At 33.7% G+C, this 17,618-nt stretch overlaps 1 protein-coding gene across 1 annotated transcript; it reads right to left on the bottom strand.

The window, feature by feature from the left end:
- Nucleotides 1-449: 449 nt before the first annotated feature.
- LOC129945280 (transcription factor Ouib-like) lies at nt 450-17,389 on the bottom strand. Its single transcript, XM_056054941.1, has 7 exons — nt 17,252-17,389; nt 16,988-17,149; nt 16,847-16,918; nt 16,582-16,763; nt 6,191-6,325; nt 638-748; nt 450-571 (listed from the first exon to the last, which is right to left on the bottom strand). Exons 1-7 carry the CDS (start codon nt 17,387-17,389, stop codon nt 460-462), a joined length of 912 nt encoding a protein of 303 aa, XP_055910916.1. The 3' UTR covers nt 450-459.
- Nucleotides 17,390-17,618: the final 229 nt, after the last annotated feature.

Genomic DNA, 17,618 nt, shown 5'->3' with positions numbered 1-17,618 from the left:
GAAATCCATACTTGAAGCACTCTGCTCCAACTAATAATCAACAGTTGAAGGCTTTTAGAGGTTTCTAAACTTTTATCACCAATTTCTTCAAAATGTTACCACAAATTTAACAGATAACTGTCTCAAATTCGAAGTCAGTCGATTGTGAGAGTCCATTTAAAAAATGTAAACAGTCGTTAGTTCATAATTGTCTGCTAGTTTCAACTGATACCAGCTCATTTGGGGTAGGGCCACTCTTAGCACTTTTCGTGCTAGGGGTAGAAAAGCCAGTGCTTTTCGCATCATATACTCTGAGAGCTTCAGAGCACGACTAGTCGTAGGTGCATAGAAAAGGCCTCGCAGTGATTTCCGCAATTAATTGTGTCTTAAGTGGCAAATAAATTTTTTGAAGAATTTTTGACTTTTTATTTAATTTAAAAATTTTATTAAAACACATTTTTTATCACATGACTTTTGAAATCATATTTTTTCTCCTAGCTCAATAAGTTTTAAATTTTTTTTATGAAACAATGATTTTAAATGAGTTGTTAGATGCCCTGGATAGATGAAGTCCCTGTTACAAGTATGACACCTGTAGAAAAAAATAAAAATTAAGTTAATATTAGTTATTGTAAAAATAGCAAAATACAAAACATACTTATAATTTCTTTTGCCAGTATGAATCAAGATGTGGTTTTTCAGCATAAATTGATTTGTGAACGACTTCTCACAAAAATTGCAGCAAAATGGACGTTCGTTTGTGTGAGTTCTGTAAGGACAAAAAATAATAGTTTTAAAAACAATGAGCCAGATCACTTTTTCTAAAGGTCTGTTTTTTAGCTATCTACTATTGCTAAGTATTATATCTACAAACGCTTTTAATCTTATCACTGTTCCCGAGAGAGGTTGTGGTATTCACTTGAGTGACTTTTTCAATTGAGACATTTCATTTAATTATTCATTTATGTCGTGATAAGTCACAACTTAAAATTAATCAAATTTTTAAAGTATTTTAATAAAAAAAGGGTTTGATAATAGTATTGTTGATGCTGATTAACAACTCGTTGGAGACAAAGATGTGACATCAATTAGCAACGGGTCAAAAATAAGAGAAGACGAAACACGAGGTCAAGTTATCTCACCGAGAAGTCGATAAAATTTAATTCTGCTGGTGAATTGGTTCTCCTTGTAGATGCAAGAAAAGCTATGCTAGTTTTGGTATCTGGGATCTGGCATTATACGATTTACAAAAAGGATGTATTAAGGTAGGTAAGATCTTGGAAAAAAACCAGGAACATCTTATAGATTTCAAAGACGCGTATGACACCACCTGTAGGGACGAGCTTTACGGAGCAATGCCTGCTTTTAGCATCCCTGTCGAACTTGTCCGTTTGTGCAGAATGACGATGGAGAATACACGCTGATCTATAAAAATCGTGAGAGACATCAATGTCAAAAAAGGTTTTAGACAAGGCGATGCACTGTTATGCGACTTTTTCATCATCTTTCTGGAAAGAATCGTACAAAAGTCTAGCGTCAACCCAAGAGGCACAAACCATATAAGAAGACCATCTATAAGACGCTTGTCATCCATAATTAATTTCCCCTAAACAACATAGTTTTGAGAATTTTAAGCCTACAAGTATCAACCTTGTTGAATTCGTGTCCTTTACGCTGACAGCGCTTGAAAACGGAACGAATGCTGTTATCTCCACTCCAAATCTATTTGAACTGGAGTCTAATTTTAACATCCGATTTTTTAATCGATTTACCCAGAGCCGCGTTTATAATATTCGCTTTAGATCCGCTCCCTCCTGCCCTTTTCTTGCAACCTATGGCGTACCACAAGGTAGCCAATTAGGCCCTCTCCTTTTAATATCCATACAATTAATGTTATGGAGTGGATTTCTAAATATTCCCATGCCTCACTTAACGCTCATGATACACAATTTTTCAAGTTCATTAAGTCGATGCATGATTTTTACCTTATCCAACGAGATCTCAAAAATTTCTCAGTATGGTGTACAAAAAGCTGACGGTAAATTACTTTTACACGAAAGCGAGTAAAAACTTCACACCGTCAATACTTTCTCCTTAGCAATCCATTTGTACTGGTGAAATGAATTTTGTCAACTCCTACGTTACCCGATCTCTCTACATCACCTTGGTCCGTCCTCTCCTCGAATACTGTTCTCAGATATGGTCCCCCTATAAAGGCGTACATATTTCAAGAATTGAAAGCGTTCAAGGATGTTTCCTTTGATTTTGAAAATAAAGGGAAAGCTTATCTGACGTTAAGCGTCAAGAATGGTCAACTGATGCATATTGATGCATCCAGTATTAGTGAAGTTTTCTTTAAAGAAGTATAAGTTGTCTGTACTTAAGAAGGTTATTAAATGGTCTTCACTATATGGTTACTGCATCTTGCGAGGAATTGAACAAATTCTCAAAGAGTAATTCTTGTCATGAAAAAGTGCTTTCTCAAATCAGCCGCTCTGATTTGCATACAAACTATAGGTCCCTCCCTGCAATTACTCGTACACAGGAATAGTTGAGAGTTGTAAATCACTAGGCCCTGGTTCTTTACGGACTGTTGGGCCACCTAATTTATTTATTTATACTGGTGGTAAAATGAGTGACCGCACCATTCTTCGAATTGGTGAGCTTCTGGAAAACCTATAGAAGAAGATAAAGTTCTTGCAGTTTTGTTAGTGAGTTTGCCAAAATCATATTCTGGGCTCGTCACTGAAGTTGAAAGCTTGTGATGAATTAAGAGTTGAGAATGATATTTGGTACATCGACTCTGGAGCTACAATCCATATGACACACGATAAATCTTTAAGTCGATCCGAAATGACAACACAAAAATATATCTTGCCAATAGTTCTTCGGTGATGTCTTCAGGCGTACTAGAGAGTTCTTCTAAATCCCCGAAGAAATAGTTGCCAAGCAGTTTCTTCCTTTGATGGGAGAGTGCTGGACAGTGACACAGAAAGTACGGGGTGTCTTCAATCACCTCCTCGTCACGGCATCCTCTGCATAGATCATCTGAACTGATTCTCATCTTTTTCATGTGATAAGCTAACAAATTATGTCCAGTGATTATGCTCACAAGAGATCGAAGTGATCCCTTCTGTAGCTGCATAATTTTTTCCGTTCTTTGTTTGTTAAAACAGTGCTAAATCTTTCTTATAGTGCCGCAGATTCCACCTTTCATCGGACTTGATAGTTATACTTTTTGAGATTTCCTGTTTTAAATAACAGGTAGAGGTGCTAACTAACTGAGCTTGGCTTACGTCAAGCATTGACCCTAATCTTGCTAATTCTAAGTCTAATATTGTGGTGTACACTAAGAACGTTAAGCTCTTCGCGGCAGCATGAAACAAGCTTTGATTTTACCTTAGTTACAGTAATTGCTTTTATTGCCGCTTGGTTATCAATCTAAAAGGTGATATTAGCTCATGGTGTCGCCATCATTGATACCTTTTTAGCAGCTGTTGTCACTGCCAAGAACTCCGCTTGGAAGACGCTACTGTAGTTTGGAAGCCTAAGCTAGGCGGTTAACTTGAGAGCTTCAGAATAGAAGCCTGCCCCTACACCAGTGTCCATTTTGGAGCCATTAGTATAGATAGCTATTGACGACTCACTGGAGTATGGTATATTATTTATCCATTCCTCTCTGCTTGGGATGGCAGCCTGGAATGGTTTATGACAATCAAGTTCGGGTATTTTATAGTCTGTTGTAGTACTATGACCCATAACTTTATGCATGTCCTATAGAACTGTTTATCCAGACTTTAGTTTGACTAAGTCTCAGGGCACTTTTGGCCGCAGTTTCTTGAACAAGGAGGCATAACTTCCAGTCCCGCAGTTGGAGTGGATCTCTTTGCTCCCGTAATGCCAGTGCACGCAAGTCTATGAATTTTTATCAAAGTTTTCAGGTTCGTGCTCTTTTCTAAAGCTTTCCACCATACCAAATTACCATGGGTTAGTATTGGTCTAATTATTGCCGAATACATCCATCTGATAATTTTAGGGTTTGGTCCCCAGGTTTCCCCGAAAATTCTATTGCAGGAGTAAAAGGCAATCGATGCCTTTTTAAATCTATCTTTGGTGTTCAGGCCCCAGTTTAGTTTTTTATCTAAGATCATACCGAGATACTTTGCGTGATCAGAGATTTTAAGAGGGCAGCCTTCAATTGAAAGTAATTTAAAATCAGGTATTTTGCGCCTATTAGTAAATAGCACTAGTTCTGTTTTAGCTGGATTTACTGTCAGCCCACAGTTCCTAGGCCATTTGCTTACCAACGAGAGGGCGTATTCGGTTTGTTCACTGATAGTGGGTAGGGACTTGCCAGTCGCTAGTAATGCAAGATCATCAGCGTAGGCTATTATCCTTACTCCACTTGATTTCAATTTAGAGAGCATGCCGTTCATGTTGAGAAAACTCCACCCTGAGGGGTGCCCCTGGATGTGGTTACTCTCACCTTTTCTTCCACTAGCTCAGAGTTAATTTGTAGCTTTTTGAGCATACAACAACCGATAAAAACCTATAGACTTGAAGTGTCAAAACGAATCACACCCATCGAAACAGGTTTCTTGTGTCCAAATGAAAAAAAGGATGTTTGCACGATCCTGAAGAAAGGATACCCTCTAAACTGCACCAACTATAGAGAAATCAGTCTACTAAACATCGCCTACAAAATTAAATTTTCTTTGCCGTAATATGTGAACGTCTAAAGCCCATCGTCAACAACCTGATAAGTCCTTATCAGTGTGGTTTTAGACAAGGAAAGTCCACAGTCGGTTAAATATTCACATTACGGCAGATCCTGAAAAAAACCCGAGAACACCAAATCGACACCCACCATCTTTTCATCGATTTCAAGACCGCATATGACAGCATCTACAGGGAAGAGCTGTATAGAGCCAAGCCTTGTTTTGGCATCACTACCAAACTCGTCCGTTTGTGCAGGATGACCATGGAGAATTCACGCTGCTCCAAAAAGGTTGGAAACAACTTAACAGAACCTTTCGATGTCAAAAAAGGTTTTAGACAAGGTGATGCGCTGTTATGTGATTTTTTAACATAGTACTTGAAAGAATAGTGCAGAGCTCACACGTCAACACTAAAGGCACATCTTTAAAAAGTCTGTCCAATAACTAGCATATGCTGATGACTTTGACATAATCGGAAGAACTCAGCGTGATGTCAATGGGGCTTTTGTGAGTATTGAAACAGAGGCGGCAAAAATGGATTAAACGGTTAATGATGGCAACACAAAGTCAAGAAAGGACCTACAACACCGACGTCTTGGTCAAAACGTAACCATCGACAGACGTAACTTTGAGTTAGTCAAGGACTTCGTGTACCTAGACTCCGCTGTAAACGCAGAAATCAACACCAGCGCTGAGATAAAACGAAGAATAACTCTTGCTAACCGCTGTTTCTTTGGGCTGTACAGCAACTTAGTCTTAGCCAGGGTAAAAGTCCAACGACTAAGATGGCTGGGTGACGTAGAGCGCATGGAAACCAATGCTCCGGCCCGGAAAGTCTTCGAATCCACACTCACGGGACAGCGCAGTAGAGGAAGACCACGAATCAGATGACGTGCCAAGTGGAAAGTGACCTCACCCAACTTGTAGCGCGAAACTGGAGACATCTAGCTAGGGACCAAGCTAGATGGGGAAGTTTGTTGGGTGAGGCCCTATTTCACACATGACTGTAGCGCCACTTTAAGTAAGTAAGAAAGTAAATTTGCCTAAACTGCTTTTGTGAAAATCAAATTAATTATTATTATTTAATTATTATCGTTCCTATGAAGAAGTCTCGTTATTGTTTCTAAAGAAAATATCCTTTCATAACATTCTTTTAAAAAGAACTTGCACTTCAGAAAATTATATTGGTAATAAAACGAAAAATGTAACTGACACAAATATTATTTATTTACTATTTTGTGTATGATTACTTAAAAAATCAATAATTACTTGTTTTTTAAGTAAATGATGCTTTTCAATTACATGTACTAACTATATGTAATTAGTAATTCAAAATTATTCAATTTCATTTTAAAGTAATTGAAAAATTGCGTATGCGATCATTTTTGTAATCATTTTTTCCCAACTCTGTTGTTAACATTCCTATTTCATTAACGTAGACATATTTATTATTTAAAAGTATTTCAATATTATTAACATGACATTAAACATACCTCTCGTGTTTTTTATGTGTTCCATAGTCGGAAAATTTGCGATGACAATATTTGCATTGGTATGGTTTTTCTCCGGTATGTTTTCTCATATGGCATTTGAGTTCCGTATTAGTATGAAATTTATGTAGACATAATCTGTAAATTATTGTGAAATTAGTTAAAGAAATAAGGAATTCAAAAAGAATCTAGAAAGTACGTTATTTGTATAGCTCATGATTTAGTACACCAAAAAGCATTAGGGTCGTATTGTAACTGTCAAACTATCAAAACTTCTACTCAAGGTAAACATTAAAAAAATAACTTACAATAGTATTAGATAATGAAAATTATAAATTTAATGATTTATTAAAGAATTATGAATTAAGCTGGATTCCAGCAGTAAAGCCACACGCATTTGGGAGAGGAAGTGGTGGAGGATTATGGGTATATCGCAAGCATCTTGATGTTGTTTCTATGAATTTTTTAAAAGTTGAAGAAATGGAAGTATTGGAGCTAATAATAAATGGTTCAGTGGTCCACATTATAACCATTTAACTGAACTATTCACACTGGACGAGATTATAACAGACTCTGCGTAACCTTACAAACGCTAGGCTCAATGGATTTACTTCTGATTGGAGATTTAATAGTGGAACTTCGTCAACAATCTTTAACCACTATCGCCGATCTAAGGATAATATAAGTGATGCGAAAGGCGCTAAAATATTGGAAATAGCCGATTCTTTGGATGCAAGGATGCTCAACGGAAGCTGCAATGGCGATCAAAATGGCGACTATACATTTATTCGAGGAACATCGTGCTCAGTAATAGACTATTGTTTGTGTCCGACAAATGGAATACGATTGTCAGTGATTTTAGGATAGCTGAACAGACTATTTCGTACCACATGCCTTTGGAAGTGTCTTACATAGTCTCTGGTACCGAAGATACAACCAACACAAAGCAACTGAGGCTGCTTCCCAGGCTGAGATGGAAAGATAGATTTCTTAACATTTATCGTAATACTTTAAAATCAGAACTTGCATCACATATGTTACATAACTAATTATAACTTAAGGACCTGACTCAAATGATACTCAAAGCTGTCCCAGCGGGCGCGGAAGTTAAGGTTTATAATATTTTTAAGCAGGGATGGTTTGACGATGAGTGTCTAAAAGCAAGAAAAAAATTGTTCGCTTTCTTAAAGGTGCTGAGGAAATTCAACACATCTTTTTTCAAAATAATGTATGCAGATGCCAATAAAACATTTAAACAACTCTGTTTTGAAAAAAGAGAAAGTCTAGAGCGTCAAAACATTAACGTTTTAAATACGACAAAGTCATCCGCAGCATTTTGGAAAGCCGCCAAATCAATCAACGGAAGAACCAATTTAATGGCTGCATCACTGAAAGCGTCTGAACTCCGTATTTATTTATAGCGAAATTACTCAACGCCCCGCAATTTTGCACCGATTCCAGTACGCAGCTCCGTATTTCAAAGATGAACTTCTTAATGCAATTGATAATGCCAAAATAAGTAAGACACCGGGTGAAGACCGAATTCCACTAGAGTATTTTAAGAACTGTTCCATAGAGTTCTTATTTGTATTGACAGAGAAGTTCAACAGAATTTTTGAGAGCGCAGACGTCCCTGAAAGCTTCAATAGGTCAATAATATACCCCTTACACAAAAAAGGATCTTATGATGTACCGGAAAATTATAGCGGCATCTCCTTCTTGAATTCTTCCGTAAAGCTTTTCGGTACTCTAATTTTTAATAGGCTTACACATTGGGCGGAAGAAAAGAAAATTCTTAATCCATTTCAAGCAGCATTTAGAAAGAGCTATTCGACTATAAACCAATTATTCAGTTTGATGCAGAGGACTTCAAAAGAAGGAAACAAAAACTTTACACCTTTTTCGTGGATTTTCGGGCTGCGTTTGACCGTAAAGCGCTTTTTTATAAGCTTTATAAGACTGGAGTATTCAGTAGAGTCGTTACCCTTGTCAGAGCGATGTATGAAAATAATGTGGCCTATGTATGAGATGGGGAGTATATATCTGAAGAGTTTTCAACAGAAATGGGAGTTAAACAAGGCTGTGTTTTGAGCACACTACTATTTGTTTTGTCTATTAATGATATCTTTGAGGAGGTCGGAGGAGGAATCCAGTTCGGAAGTACTCGGATACCAGGACTGATATTTGCGGATGATATTACCTTTTTTTTCTGAATCGGTGGAAGAAATGCAGAGTATGGTGAACAGACTGAGGACATACTGTGAAAATTGGAATCTGTCAGTTACTTTACAGAAGTCTAAAATTATGATATTTCGGGGCGGAGGAGGAAGATATTCAAATAATGAAAAGTGGATGTACAAAGGTGTATATGTTGCAATTGTTCAAGAGTACAAATACTTAGGGGTTTTAATAATAAAAAAAGCATTTTGAGTCTAAGCTAGCGGAATCGAAAAGAGCAGTTTCTTCTGTGTGGAAACATTGCATCGATAATAAAGGTGTCAAGCATAGTACAAAGCTAAACATTTATGCTTTATACCGCGCAAGTTTTCGGATATTGGAGGAGGTAGAAAAGTTCCTCAGGTATTTCCTTAAGCGCATTTTTCGGCTACCAATTTGCACTCTAATTTATTTGCTCCATTGTTCTTAAGGACCTTAAAGCTGCATTTTGACTTCATTATTAAGGCGATGAAATGGACGAAGAAATATTGCCGAGACAAGTAGTTAAAAAGATTTTGTCATCCAAAGGTAATGTAGAGTGGGAGGAGTTGGCTCTTAGCTTAGGTGAAACATCGAACTTTTACTCGGTATAAGCCATAAGTAGTACCCGTGGCATGACGGTTAGTGCATTGGACTGTCATGCGAGAGGTCTTGGGTTCTATCCGTGCCTGTGCCACCTAAAATTGTATTAACGGGTGCTGCCTCTTGACAAATTCTCCAATAGTAATTCTTGTCATGAAAAAGTGCTTTCTTAAATTAGCCATTCGGATTCGGCATATAAACTGTAGGTCACCTCCATCCCTGACAACAGTACTCGCACACAGGAATGGTTGAGAGTTGTAAGTCACTAGGCCCTGGTTCACAACAGACTGTTGCGCCACCTAATTTATTTTATAAGCCCTTTAGATGTCGCGTATAGAAGTTTTATAAAGGAAGCTAAATCTTCGCAACATAGAATGATTTACACTCAACTAAATTTAGACCTTCAAGAACGAACATACCTCCTCAACCGTTTCCCCATAAGTATGATAAATGTTATATTTAAAGTAAGAGGCGAACTATTAAATTTAAATTACATTTCGCATCGACTATATCTGCCGATCCTATGCGACCTTTGCAATCTTAATGAGAGAGAAGTTGTACAACACTTCATTGCAAGATGTCCTGTTTTGAAAGAGTTTCGTATAAAATATTTTGGAGCAGCTGTGATGGAATTGGCCGAAACATTAGAACTTCTGAATGGAAAATTAGGCTGGAAAATTTTATATACATTTATAACAACCGCATTGGCCTATAGACAACGTATCCGCGAAGCAGACTTTTAATTAAACAACTACGTTAATTATACAATTAAACTTAAATACATTGTCAATCTGGTAGACGGCCACTGGCCAAACCATATAGTATGATAATTGTTAATTTTAAAATCATTTTTCAAATAAAGTTTTTCTAACTTCTAACTAACTTAAAATACATACAGAAACAATTTTTATAGATCTCAATCATTTGGGTAGAATTTAGTTTCAGTTTCAGTTTATTTATTTATAACGCTTACACAGTAAGATAATAGATATCTTATAAATTAGTGAAAGCCTATGACTTAACTTTATATAACAATTCAAATTTAAAAAAAAAAAATACGGTAAGAAAATAATATAAAATTTAATTATATACAAAAAAGAAAATAACAATAATTTATAAATAAAATATTAATTGACGTTAAAATAGAAATAATAGAAATAGAAGAAGGAAAAGATAGTTAAGTTAGTTAAAGTTAAGAAGAGAAGATAGTTCATTTAGTTAAGTTAGTTGCTTTGGTTGGAAAAGAAGATTTTAATACTTTTTTGGAAAATATGTATATCACTAATATCCTGCAAATGAGTTGGAAGTGAGTTCCAGAGGCGACATGCAGCGATGAAAAATTGCCTTTCTGAGGTCAAACACGAAAAGCGTGTCAAAATTACAGATGTCGATCTATTCGATGTTGACATTCTGATTTTTTCAAACAGATAAGCTGGTTGGCGTGTTTTCAAGATTTTAAAAAACAGTATCAATGTTCGAAGCTTCATGAAGTCATTAAAAGGCATACTAAGAAGAATCTCTTGCAAATGTGAAATATGGTCGTACCTTCTTAAGCCAAAGATGTATCGAATGACACTATTGAATGCTATGTTTAATTTATGTTTGCTGATGGAATCGCAGTTGTAAAAAATTTCGCATCCATGAGTGAGAACAGGTATTACAAGGTTCCTTGCAAGCATTAGTCTGATTTTCAATGGAGTGATGTTTTGGGCGGTCCACAGCGTTCTAAGCGTTCCATAAGTTTTACCTACTAATTGGTTGATGTGGTCATTCCAGGTCAATGTTTTATTGAAAATTACTCCTAGATTTTTACTGGAATTTACGAATTCTAACGGGTTTTGGTTTAGAAATATGGAAGGAAAGTATGTTAAGTCTAATTCTTTTCTTGATATAACCAGGCATTTGCATTTGTTTGCGTTGCACGACGCCCAGTAGGATATCTTTTCTAGTTCTTGGTTCAGGGTGAAAGCGCAGTCGTCAATTAAACCCAAAGGACAGCTTTTGTAAATTTGAATGTCATCAGCATATAAATGTTTTGATACTTCATTTATAATGAAACCGATTTCATTTACATATAATGAGAATAGAAGGGGGATAAAATTGATCCTTGAGGAACTCCTTGTTGAACCGGAAGAAAATCGGAGAGATTTCCATTTAAGAAAAAAGGAAGAAAGTAGTTTAATAGCTTCTGAAGATATTTTGAATCTGTGACGCAGTTTATTCAGAAGTATCGAGTGATTCACCATGTCGAAAGCTTTTGAAAAGTCTAATAGGACTAAAAAAGTTACATTATAAATATCGAGTTCAGTCCTTATGTCTTCAATTATTTTAGTTATTGCCGTTATACAGCTATGGTGCGAACGAAAACCTGATTGAACATCGACTAAAAGGTTATTGCGACTGACGAAGTTGCTTAATTGTTTTTGCATTATCCTTTCACATACCTTAGATAGAAATGGAAGTATTGAAATTGGTCTAAATTCATTGCAGAGCGAGTTTTTTGGGATGGGAATTATTTTTGCTTTTTTCCATTGATGTGGGAAAATGCCAGTTGTAAGGATTGAATTTATTACATGTGTAAAATAGGGTAGAAGCAAAGGAAGAATAGCTTTAATGAAAATAGGATTCAAATCATCAGCACCAGTGGCATTTGACTTTATACTTATACAACTTTCAACTATGTCTAAGGCGTTCACACAATCGAAACTGAACAAAGTGTCTGTAGAAGGTGGAGGTATGGTATTAAGAGATTCATGGTCTCTTAGAGTTATTATAGGTGTAGAAACAAATTTACTGTTTAGCTCATTAATATTCAATTCAGCTGGAAAATTATTTCTTTGTTTGCCTATTCCTAGCTTGCGGAGGTTGTTCCATATTTTACGACTATCCGATTTTAGTTCTAGACGGTTAGAGTAGAACTGTACTTTTGCGTGTCTTACCTCTTGAACTACTTTATTTCGCAATGATTTATACAAATCACAGAGCTCGTAAACACGGAACCGTTTCCAGCGTCGGTATACTAGATCACGCTGATTTATAAGTTCTTTAATTCTACTAGTAAACCATTGTTTATTTTCGCGGATTCTAGTTTGTGCTTTTAATGGAACGTGTCGATCAAATAAAATATTAATATTTGTGTTTAGAAACTCGACTTGGTCATTTGGTGAAGGCATTAGGAAGATGTCATTCCATGTTATCATGTTTATATTATTTTCAAGACGTGTTTTATTGATATTCTTAAAATCTCTAAACTGAATTCTAGAAAACATTTGGTTTACATTTAAATTAAAATCATAGGTCAAAAAAATAAAATCATATCTAGAAAAAACTGGTGTTTCAAGCTGATCATATAACAGTACTCTATCTTTTTCACTTACATAGGAGTGGTCTATCATCAGCGTACAGGAAGACTGGGAAAAGTGGGTGGGTTGAGTATTGTTCACTGAGTGCAAGTCAAAGGATCTCATATTTTCAATTAACCTTTTGTCAGTTAAATGGTCACAGTTAAAGTCCCCGCATATAATAACGTTTGAAGAGATAACAGTAATTTCTTCAATAACTCTATAGATTTGTTCCAAATCGATATACCTATTAGGTCTATAGAAAGTTCCCAAGAGAAGATTACCTTCACTGCCTTTAACCTCCAAAAAAAAATACTCACAAGAAGAGCTGGGTGACGAATAGTATAACTTCTTACAGATAGGGTTTTCCTTAACATATATAGCAACACACATTTAGTTAGTTGATTCGGAAACGATAAAGCCAAGCAATGGCGGATGCACGGGTTAGGGCATATACTTTAGTAATGCTTTAAATTATTTCATATGACTTTAAGAAGAAACCTTGAATAAGAGATCGCCTATAATAAATAAGATAAGTTGCCTTTAAATTCCTAAAACTGCTCTTTAGTTCCATCCTTTTTTTTTGAAGCACAAAAAAGTGTAAGGCTTTCTTCAAGTGCTTTTTTCAAAACTAGTTTTCTATTAAATACTAGTAAAACTAATAACTTTAAAGATTTAAAAAAAATTAAAGGAATCCACTTCTTGAAGTAAATTTGATTAAGATGCTCTAAAAATGAGATTTAAACACGAATTTAGATGAATACAAAGAATACAAATGTCTCAAATACAGCAAAAGTAACGTTTTCGTTTAAACTTATGGCTAATAAAAAACATACTAAACGTTTCAAATCTATAAATTTAATATAAAGGATTAAAATCCTTCGATAACTGAAGTGAATTTGTAATGGGCACTCACTGCACACCTAATTTTCTTCCCAACTTATTTGTTTACCTTAATTTTAATTAATTTTATTTTTAGAAAAATAATGTAGTTAAATGGATCTATTTCCTTAAATTCAAAAACCAAAAATTTTTCTCTCCATAATTTTTGATGGAATTCTCCATCGACAAAATAAATCAATTTATTCTTAATCTAGATCTGTCAAAACACTTCTTTTTTTTTTTTTGCATTTCTTTGGTAAATAATAAATTGATTTATTTTTGATTTAAGATCAAAATTGCAATTTTAAAAAAATATTTAGCTGGGAGCTTGAGAGTTCAACAGCAATCCATACCATGCCCAAGAAATTACACAAATACAATGACAACAACAAAAAAAAAAAACAGATTCAAATGTGTTCCACGCGCCCCGAAAAAAATCAATTTTTAAAGGAATTCTGAATCTACCCATGGAAAACCCCATTCGTTTTGTTGACTCTTTTAAGTTCAAAATATTCCCAAAAGGTTCACGCAAAACAGTAATTTTTTAGAATTTGTAATTAGAATCTACGGAAAGAAGAATAATAACGATGGTAATAATAGACTTGCTAACAAAATACTTCAAAAAAATCAATACAATTCTTCATGTCCGGTTCTGTTTTATTTTCCTACAAAAAAAGAGAAGATTTTTCTTTCAAACTTTCTTGTTAACTTCGCATAGGAAGTTATTGTAATGGGTCCGATTTGTTTAATTGAAAATTTTGACATTTCTCGACGTTTCAAGGTTCCTAGAGTCGAAATAAAAGATTTTTAGAAAGATGTCTGTGCGTGCGTGTGTACGTACGTTCGTACGTCCGTACGTCCGTACGTCCGTACGTTCGCGACGTTTTTTTCGTTGTCCATAGCTCAAGAACCAGAAGAGGTATCGACTTCAAATAAATTTTGTTATACAGATAATAAGGCAGAAAGATGCAGAAAGGGCTCTCAAGAAAATTGCGTGGGTGGTTTTTTTACCATAGCAGTTTAAAAAAAAGGTGAACATTTTGGTTAACCCTAAATATCTTACGAACCAAAAACGCTAGAGACTTGAATGAAATTTTATATAATATATTGTAACGTGATACAAAACAGGTATATTTTTAAAAAAAAATCAATATAATGGTTTTTTTTATAAATCAAAAAAACTAAAAAAAAAATTTGTAACCTCCAAAATTTTACGACTGAAATATGATTTCATCTCTAAAACAATTTTGTGCAACGAGGAATAATGTTTTTGACATCTGATAAAATTTTGAGAAAAATCTAATTGACAGTTTTTTTTACAAAAAATAAAAACCTAAAAAAAAATGTATAAAAGTTGGTAAAAATTGATTTTCGACTAAAATATCTTTTCAAAACTCTGAGATATTGGCTTTAATTTACTTTTATCTTTTAAAAACTATTGTTGTTAATATTCAGTAAAATTTTGAAAAAAATCGAATTGACAGTTTTTTTTACAAAAAAATAAAAACCGAAAAAAAAAATTAACAAAAGTTGGTAAAAAATGATTTTCGACTCAAATATCTTTTAAACACTTTGAGATAATAGCTTCTAACAAATTTGTTTTTATAAAAAATATTGTTTTCAACATTAAGAAAAATTTTGAGAAAAATCGAACTGACAGTTTTTTTTTACAAAAAATAAAAACCTAAACAAAATGTATAAAAGTTGGTAAAAATTGATTTTCGACTCAAATATCTTTTCAAAACTCTGCGATATTGGCTTTAATTAATTTTATCTTTTAAAAACTATTGTTGTTAACATTCAGTAAAATTTTGAAAAAAATCGAATTGACAGTTTTTGTACAAAAAAATAAAAACCACAAACAAAATTAACAAAAGTTGGTAAAAAATGATTTTCGACTCAAATATCTTTTAAACACTTTGAGATAATAGCTTCTTACTAATTTTTTCTTATAAGAAATATTGTTTTCAACATTAGGACAAATTTTGAGAAAAATCGAACGGACAGTTTTTTTTTACAACAAATAAAAACCTAAAAAAAATGTATAAAAGTTGGTAAAAATTGATTTTCTACTAAAATATCTTTTCAAAAATTTTAAATATTGGCTTCAAACTAATTTTATCTTATAAGAAATATTGTTTTCAACATTTGGTAAAATTTTTAAAAAATTCGAAATGACAGTTTTTGTACAAAAAATAAAACTCTAAAAAAACAATACTAAAACTTGGTAAAAATTTACTTTCGGCTCAAATAGCTTTTCAAAAATTAAAAATATTGGCTTCAAACTTATTTTATTTCACAGAAAATATTGTTTTCAATATTCAGTAATTTTTATATAAAAATCCAACAGTCCGTTTTTTTTCATAAAAAATAAAATCTACAAAAAATAGTACGCAAATTTGGTAAAAATTGAAAAAAGTACATATAGACAAACTTTTAAGCAAGACAAATCGACAGACGGGATGGGAAGTTATCAGTGTGGGTCGCATCCCAGCCTCTTTTTTCTTTTTGAAATTGAAAAGCAAACACTTGTGGCTGCAATTTCATCATTTGAATAAGCTGCTCTAGTTCGTAAGTTAATTAAATTTCTAAATCTTTACGAAAAATTTCGACCAAAATGTTTGCTTTTATTTTTACTTCATTTTCACTCATACTTAAAATAATGCAAAAAATCCGAATATATCAGTGATGTAAATGTAAGCTTCAATACTCTTGTGCATTTCTATGAGCAATTTATCTATTATTACATAAAAAGTGCAAATTCTAAAATTATCAGATCCATAGAGCTTTTCTTTTTCTTTTTAACCTTAGCCGTCGTTCAATATATTTGTAATTTTTCTTTTATTGAAATCAGAAAATTCTTGATTAACTTCTTTGTTCAAGGCTTTCGATTCTATTTCAATTTTTGAAAAATTATCTCGTGTATTTTTTAAATATTCAAAAGACAACATTATGTTTTAGCCACGTTTAAATCTAGTTCCTCTTTTTGCAAATACGAATTTGTGGCGTCAAATCTATTGAGAACAATATATTAATTAGATTAGCTATTATATACACCCGAATTTGTAGAAGTTTGATTTGATAACTTTCGTAAACAAAATATCCTCAAAAGCTACCCAACTTTTGTATAATCGCCCATATGTTAATGTAAGGTTAAGATACACATTCTGTTATTTAAATTTTTCCAGGCACATTTACAGAAAATTAAAGAACATTTTTAAAAAAACTCGTCTTTTTGTTAAGTGTTTGAACACCAACCCCCCTCTTCTCTTGATAAAAAGTCTGGATTATCCCTCAATAGCAAGAATGTAAATTCCACTTATTTAAGTGTATGCAAGTCATAATAAGTAACATATAAAAATAGTTGCTTACTCGCATTCAAAACGCTTGTTGTTGGTATGTCTTTGGAGATGTAATTTGAAGTTTCGCTTCTTTTCAAACACGTTACCACAGATTTCACAAATTCTTGATATGGTTCTCGTTTTTTCAACCGGTTGAACATTTGTAATTATCACTTCCTCAATAATTAATGGCTGATTTACACTGATGGTTGGCTAAAACAAATAAAGAAATATACGTTTTTTAATAACATAAATTATCCCTTGTATTTTAGAAAATAACACAATTTTTATGAGACCTCATTTTCTAAGACTAATTCATCCATCCTTTCCTCTTGCTCCACCGGCGCATCTGGGTTGTAATTCAATATCTGTCAAATGAAAATATATTGCTTATGAATCTTTTGAATATCTATTCTTTGCATGTACAAATTTCAAACCTTTTCCAAAAGATCTTCATTACTCGGATTCCCGTCTAGTCGTTGACTATTTTTAAAAAGTTCATAAGATTCAATACACCGTTTTCGAAATAATTGAGCTGCTGTAAGAGTTGTATAGCAGTTCATGCAAATATACCACGGTTGCTCGAAAACTCCATTAAACTTGATAATACATAATTAAATTTGATTTATTTATGTTCCCATATAAATAAATAACTTAATTCAATGGTTTTAAGTTTTACATCATAATTTATAGAGCCTTACATCTACGCCTGAGATCTCTTTTATTTCTTCCAAGAATCTTACGCAAGTGGTATCGTAGATTTGAAGAACATTATTTTCGATAGGAACGTTTTCTTTGCATATCCGGCATGTTTCCAAAAACTCGATAATGTCGGACATTTTTCTTGTTTTAAGAACAAAAATTAACAGTGTGATTTTTATATAAAATTTACACTAAATTCAAAGGAAATTAAGGCACAAATCGGAAGCAATGTGGAAAGCGACTTATCCATTCGAGTTAATCGATTAAATGATCTATTTTGGGCTTACTTCAGTCAACTTCGAGAAAAGACATTCCCCGCAAAGATACAATTTAAAAAAAAAATAAGAACCGGCAATTCTTTTCGAT

This window comes from Eupeodes corollae, chromosome 1, assembly GCF_945859685.1.
Source record: "Eupeodes corollae chromosome 1, idEupCoro1.1, whole genome shotgun sequence".
NCBI classification, from domain to species: domain Eukaryota; kingdom Metazoa; phylum Arthropoda; class Insecta; order Diptera; family Syrphidae; genus Eupeodes; species Eupeodes corollae.
Note: the sequence above shows the minus strand (reverse complement) of the source record. Positions and strands in the feature narration are given on the sequence as shown.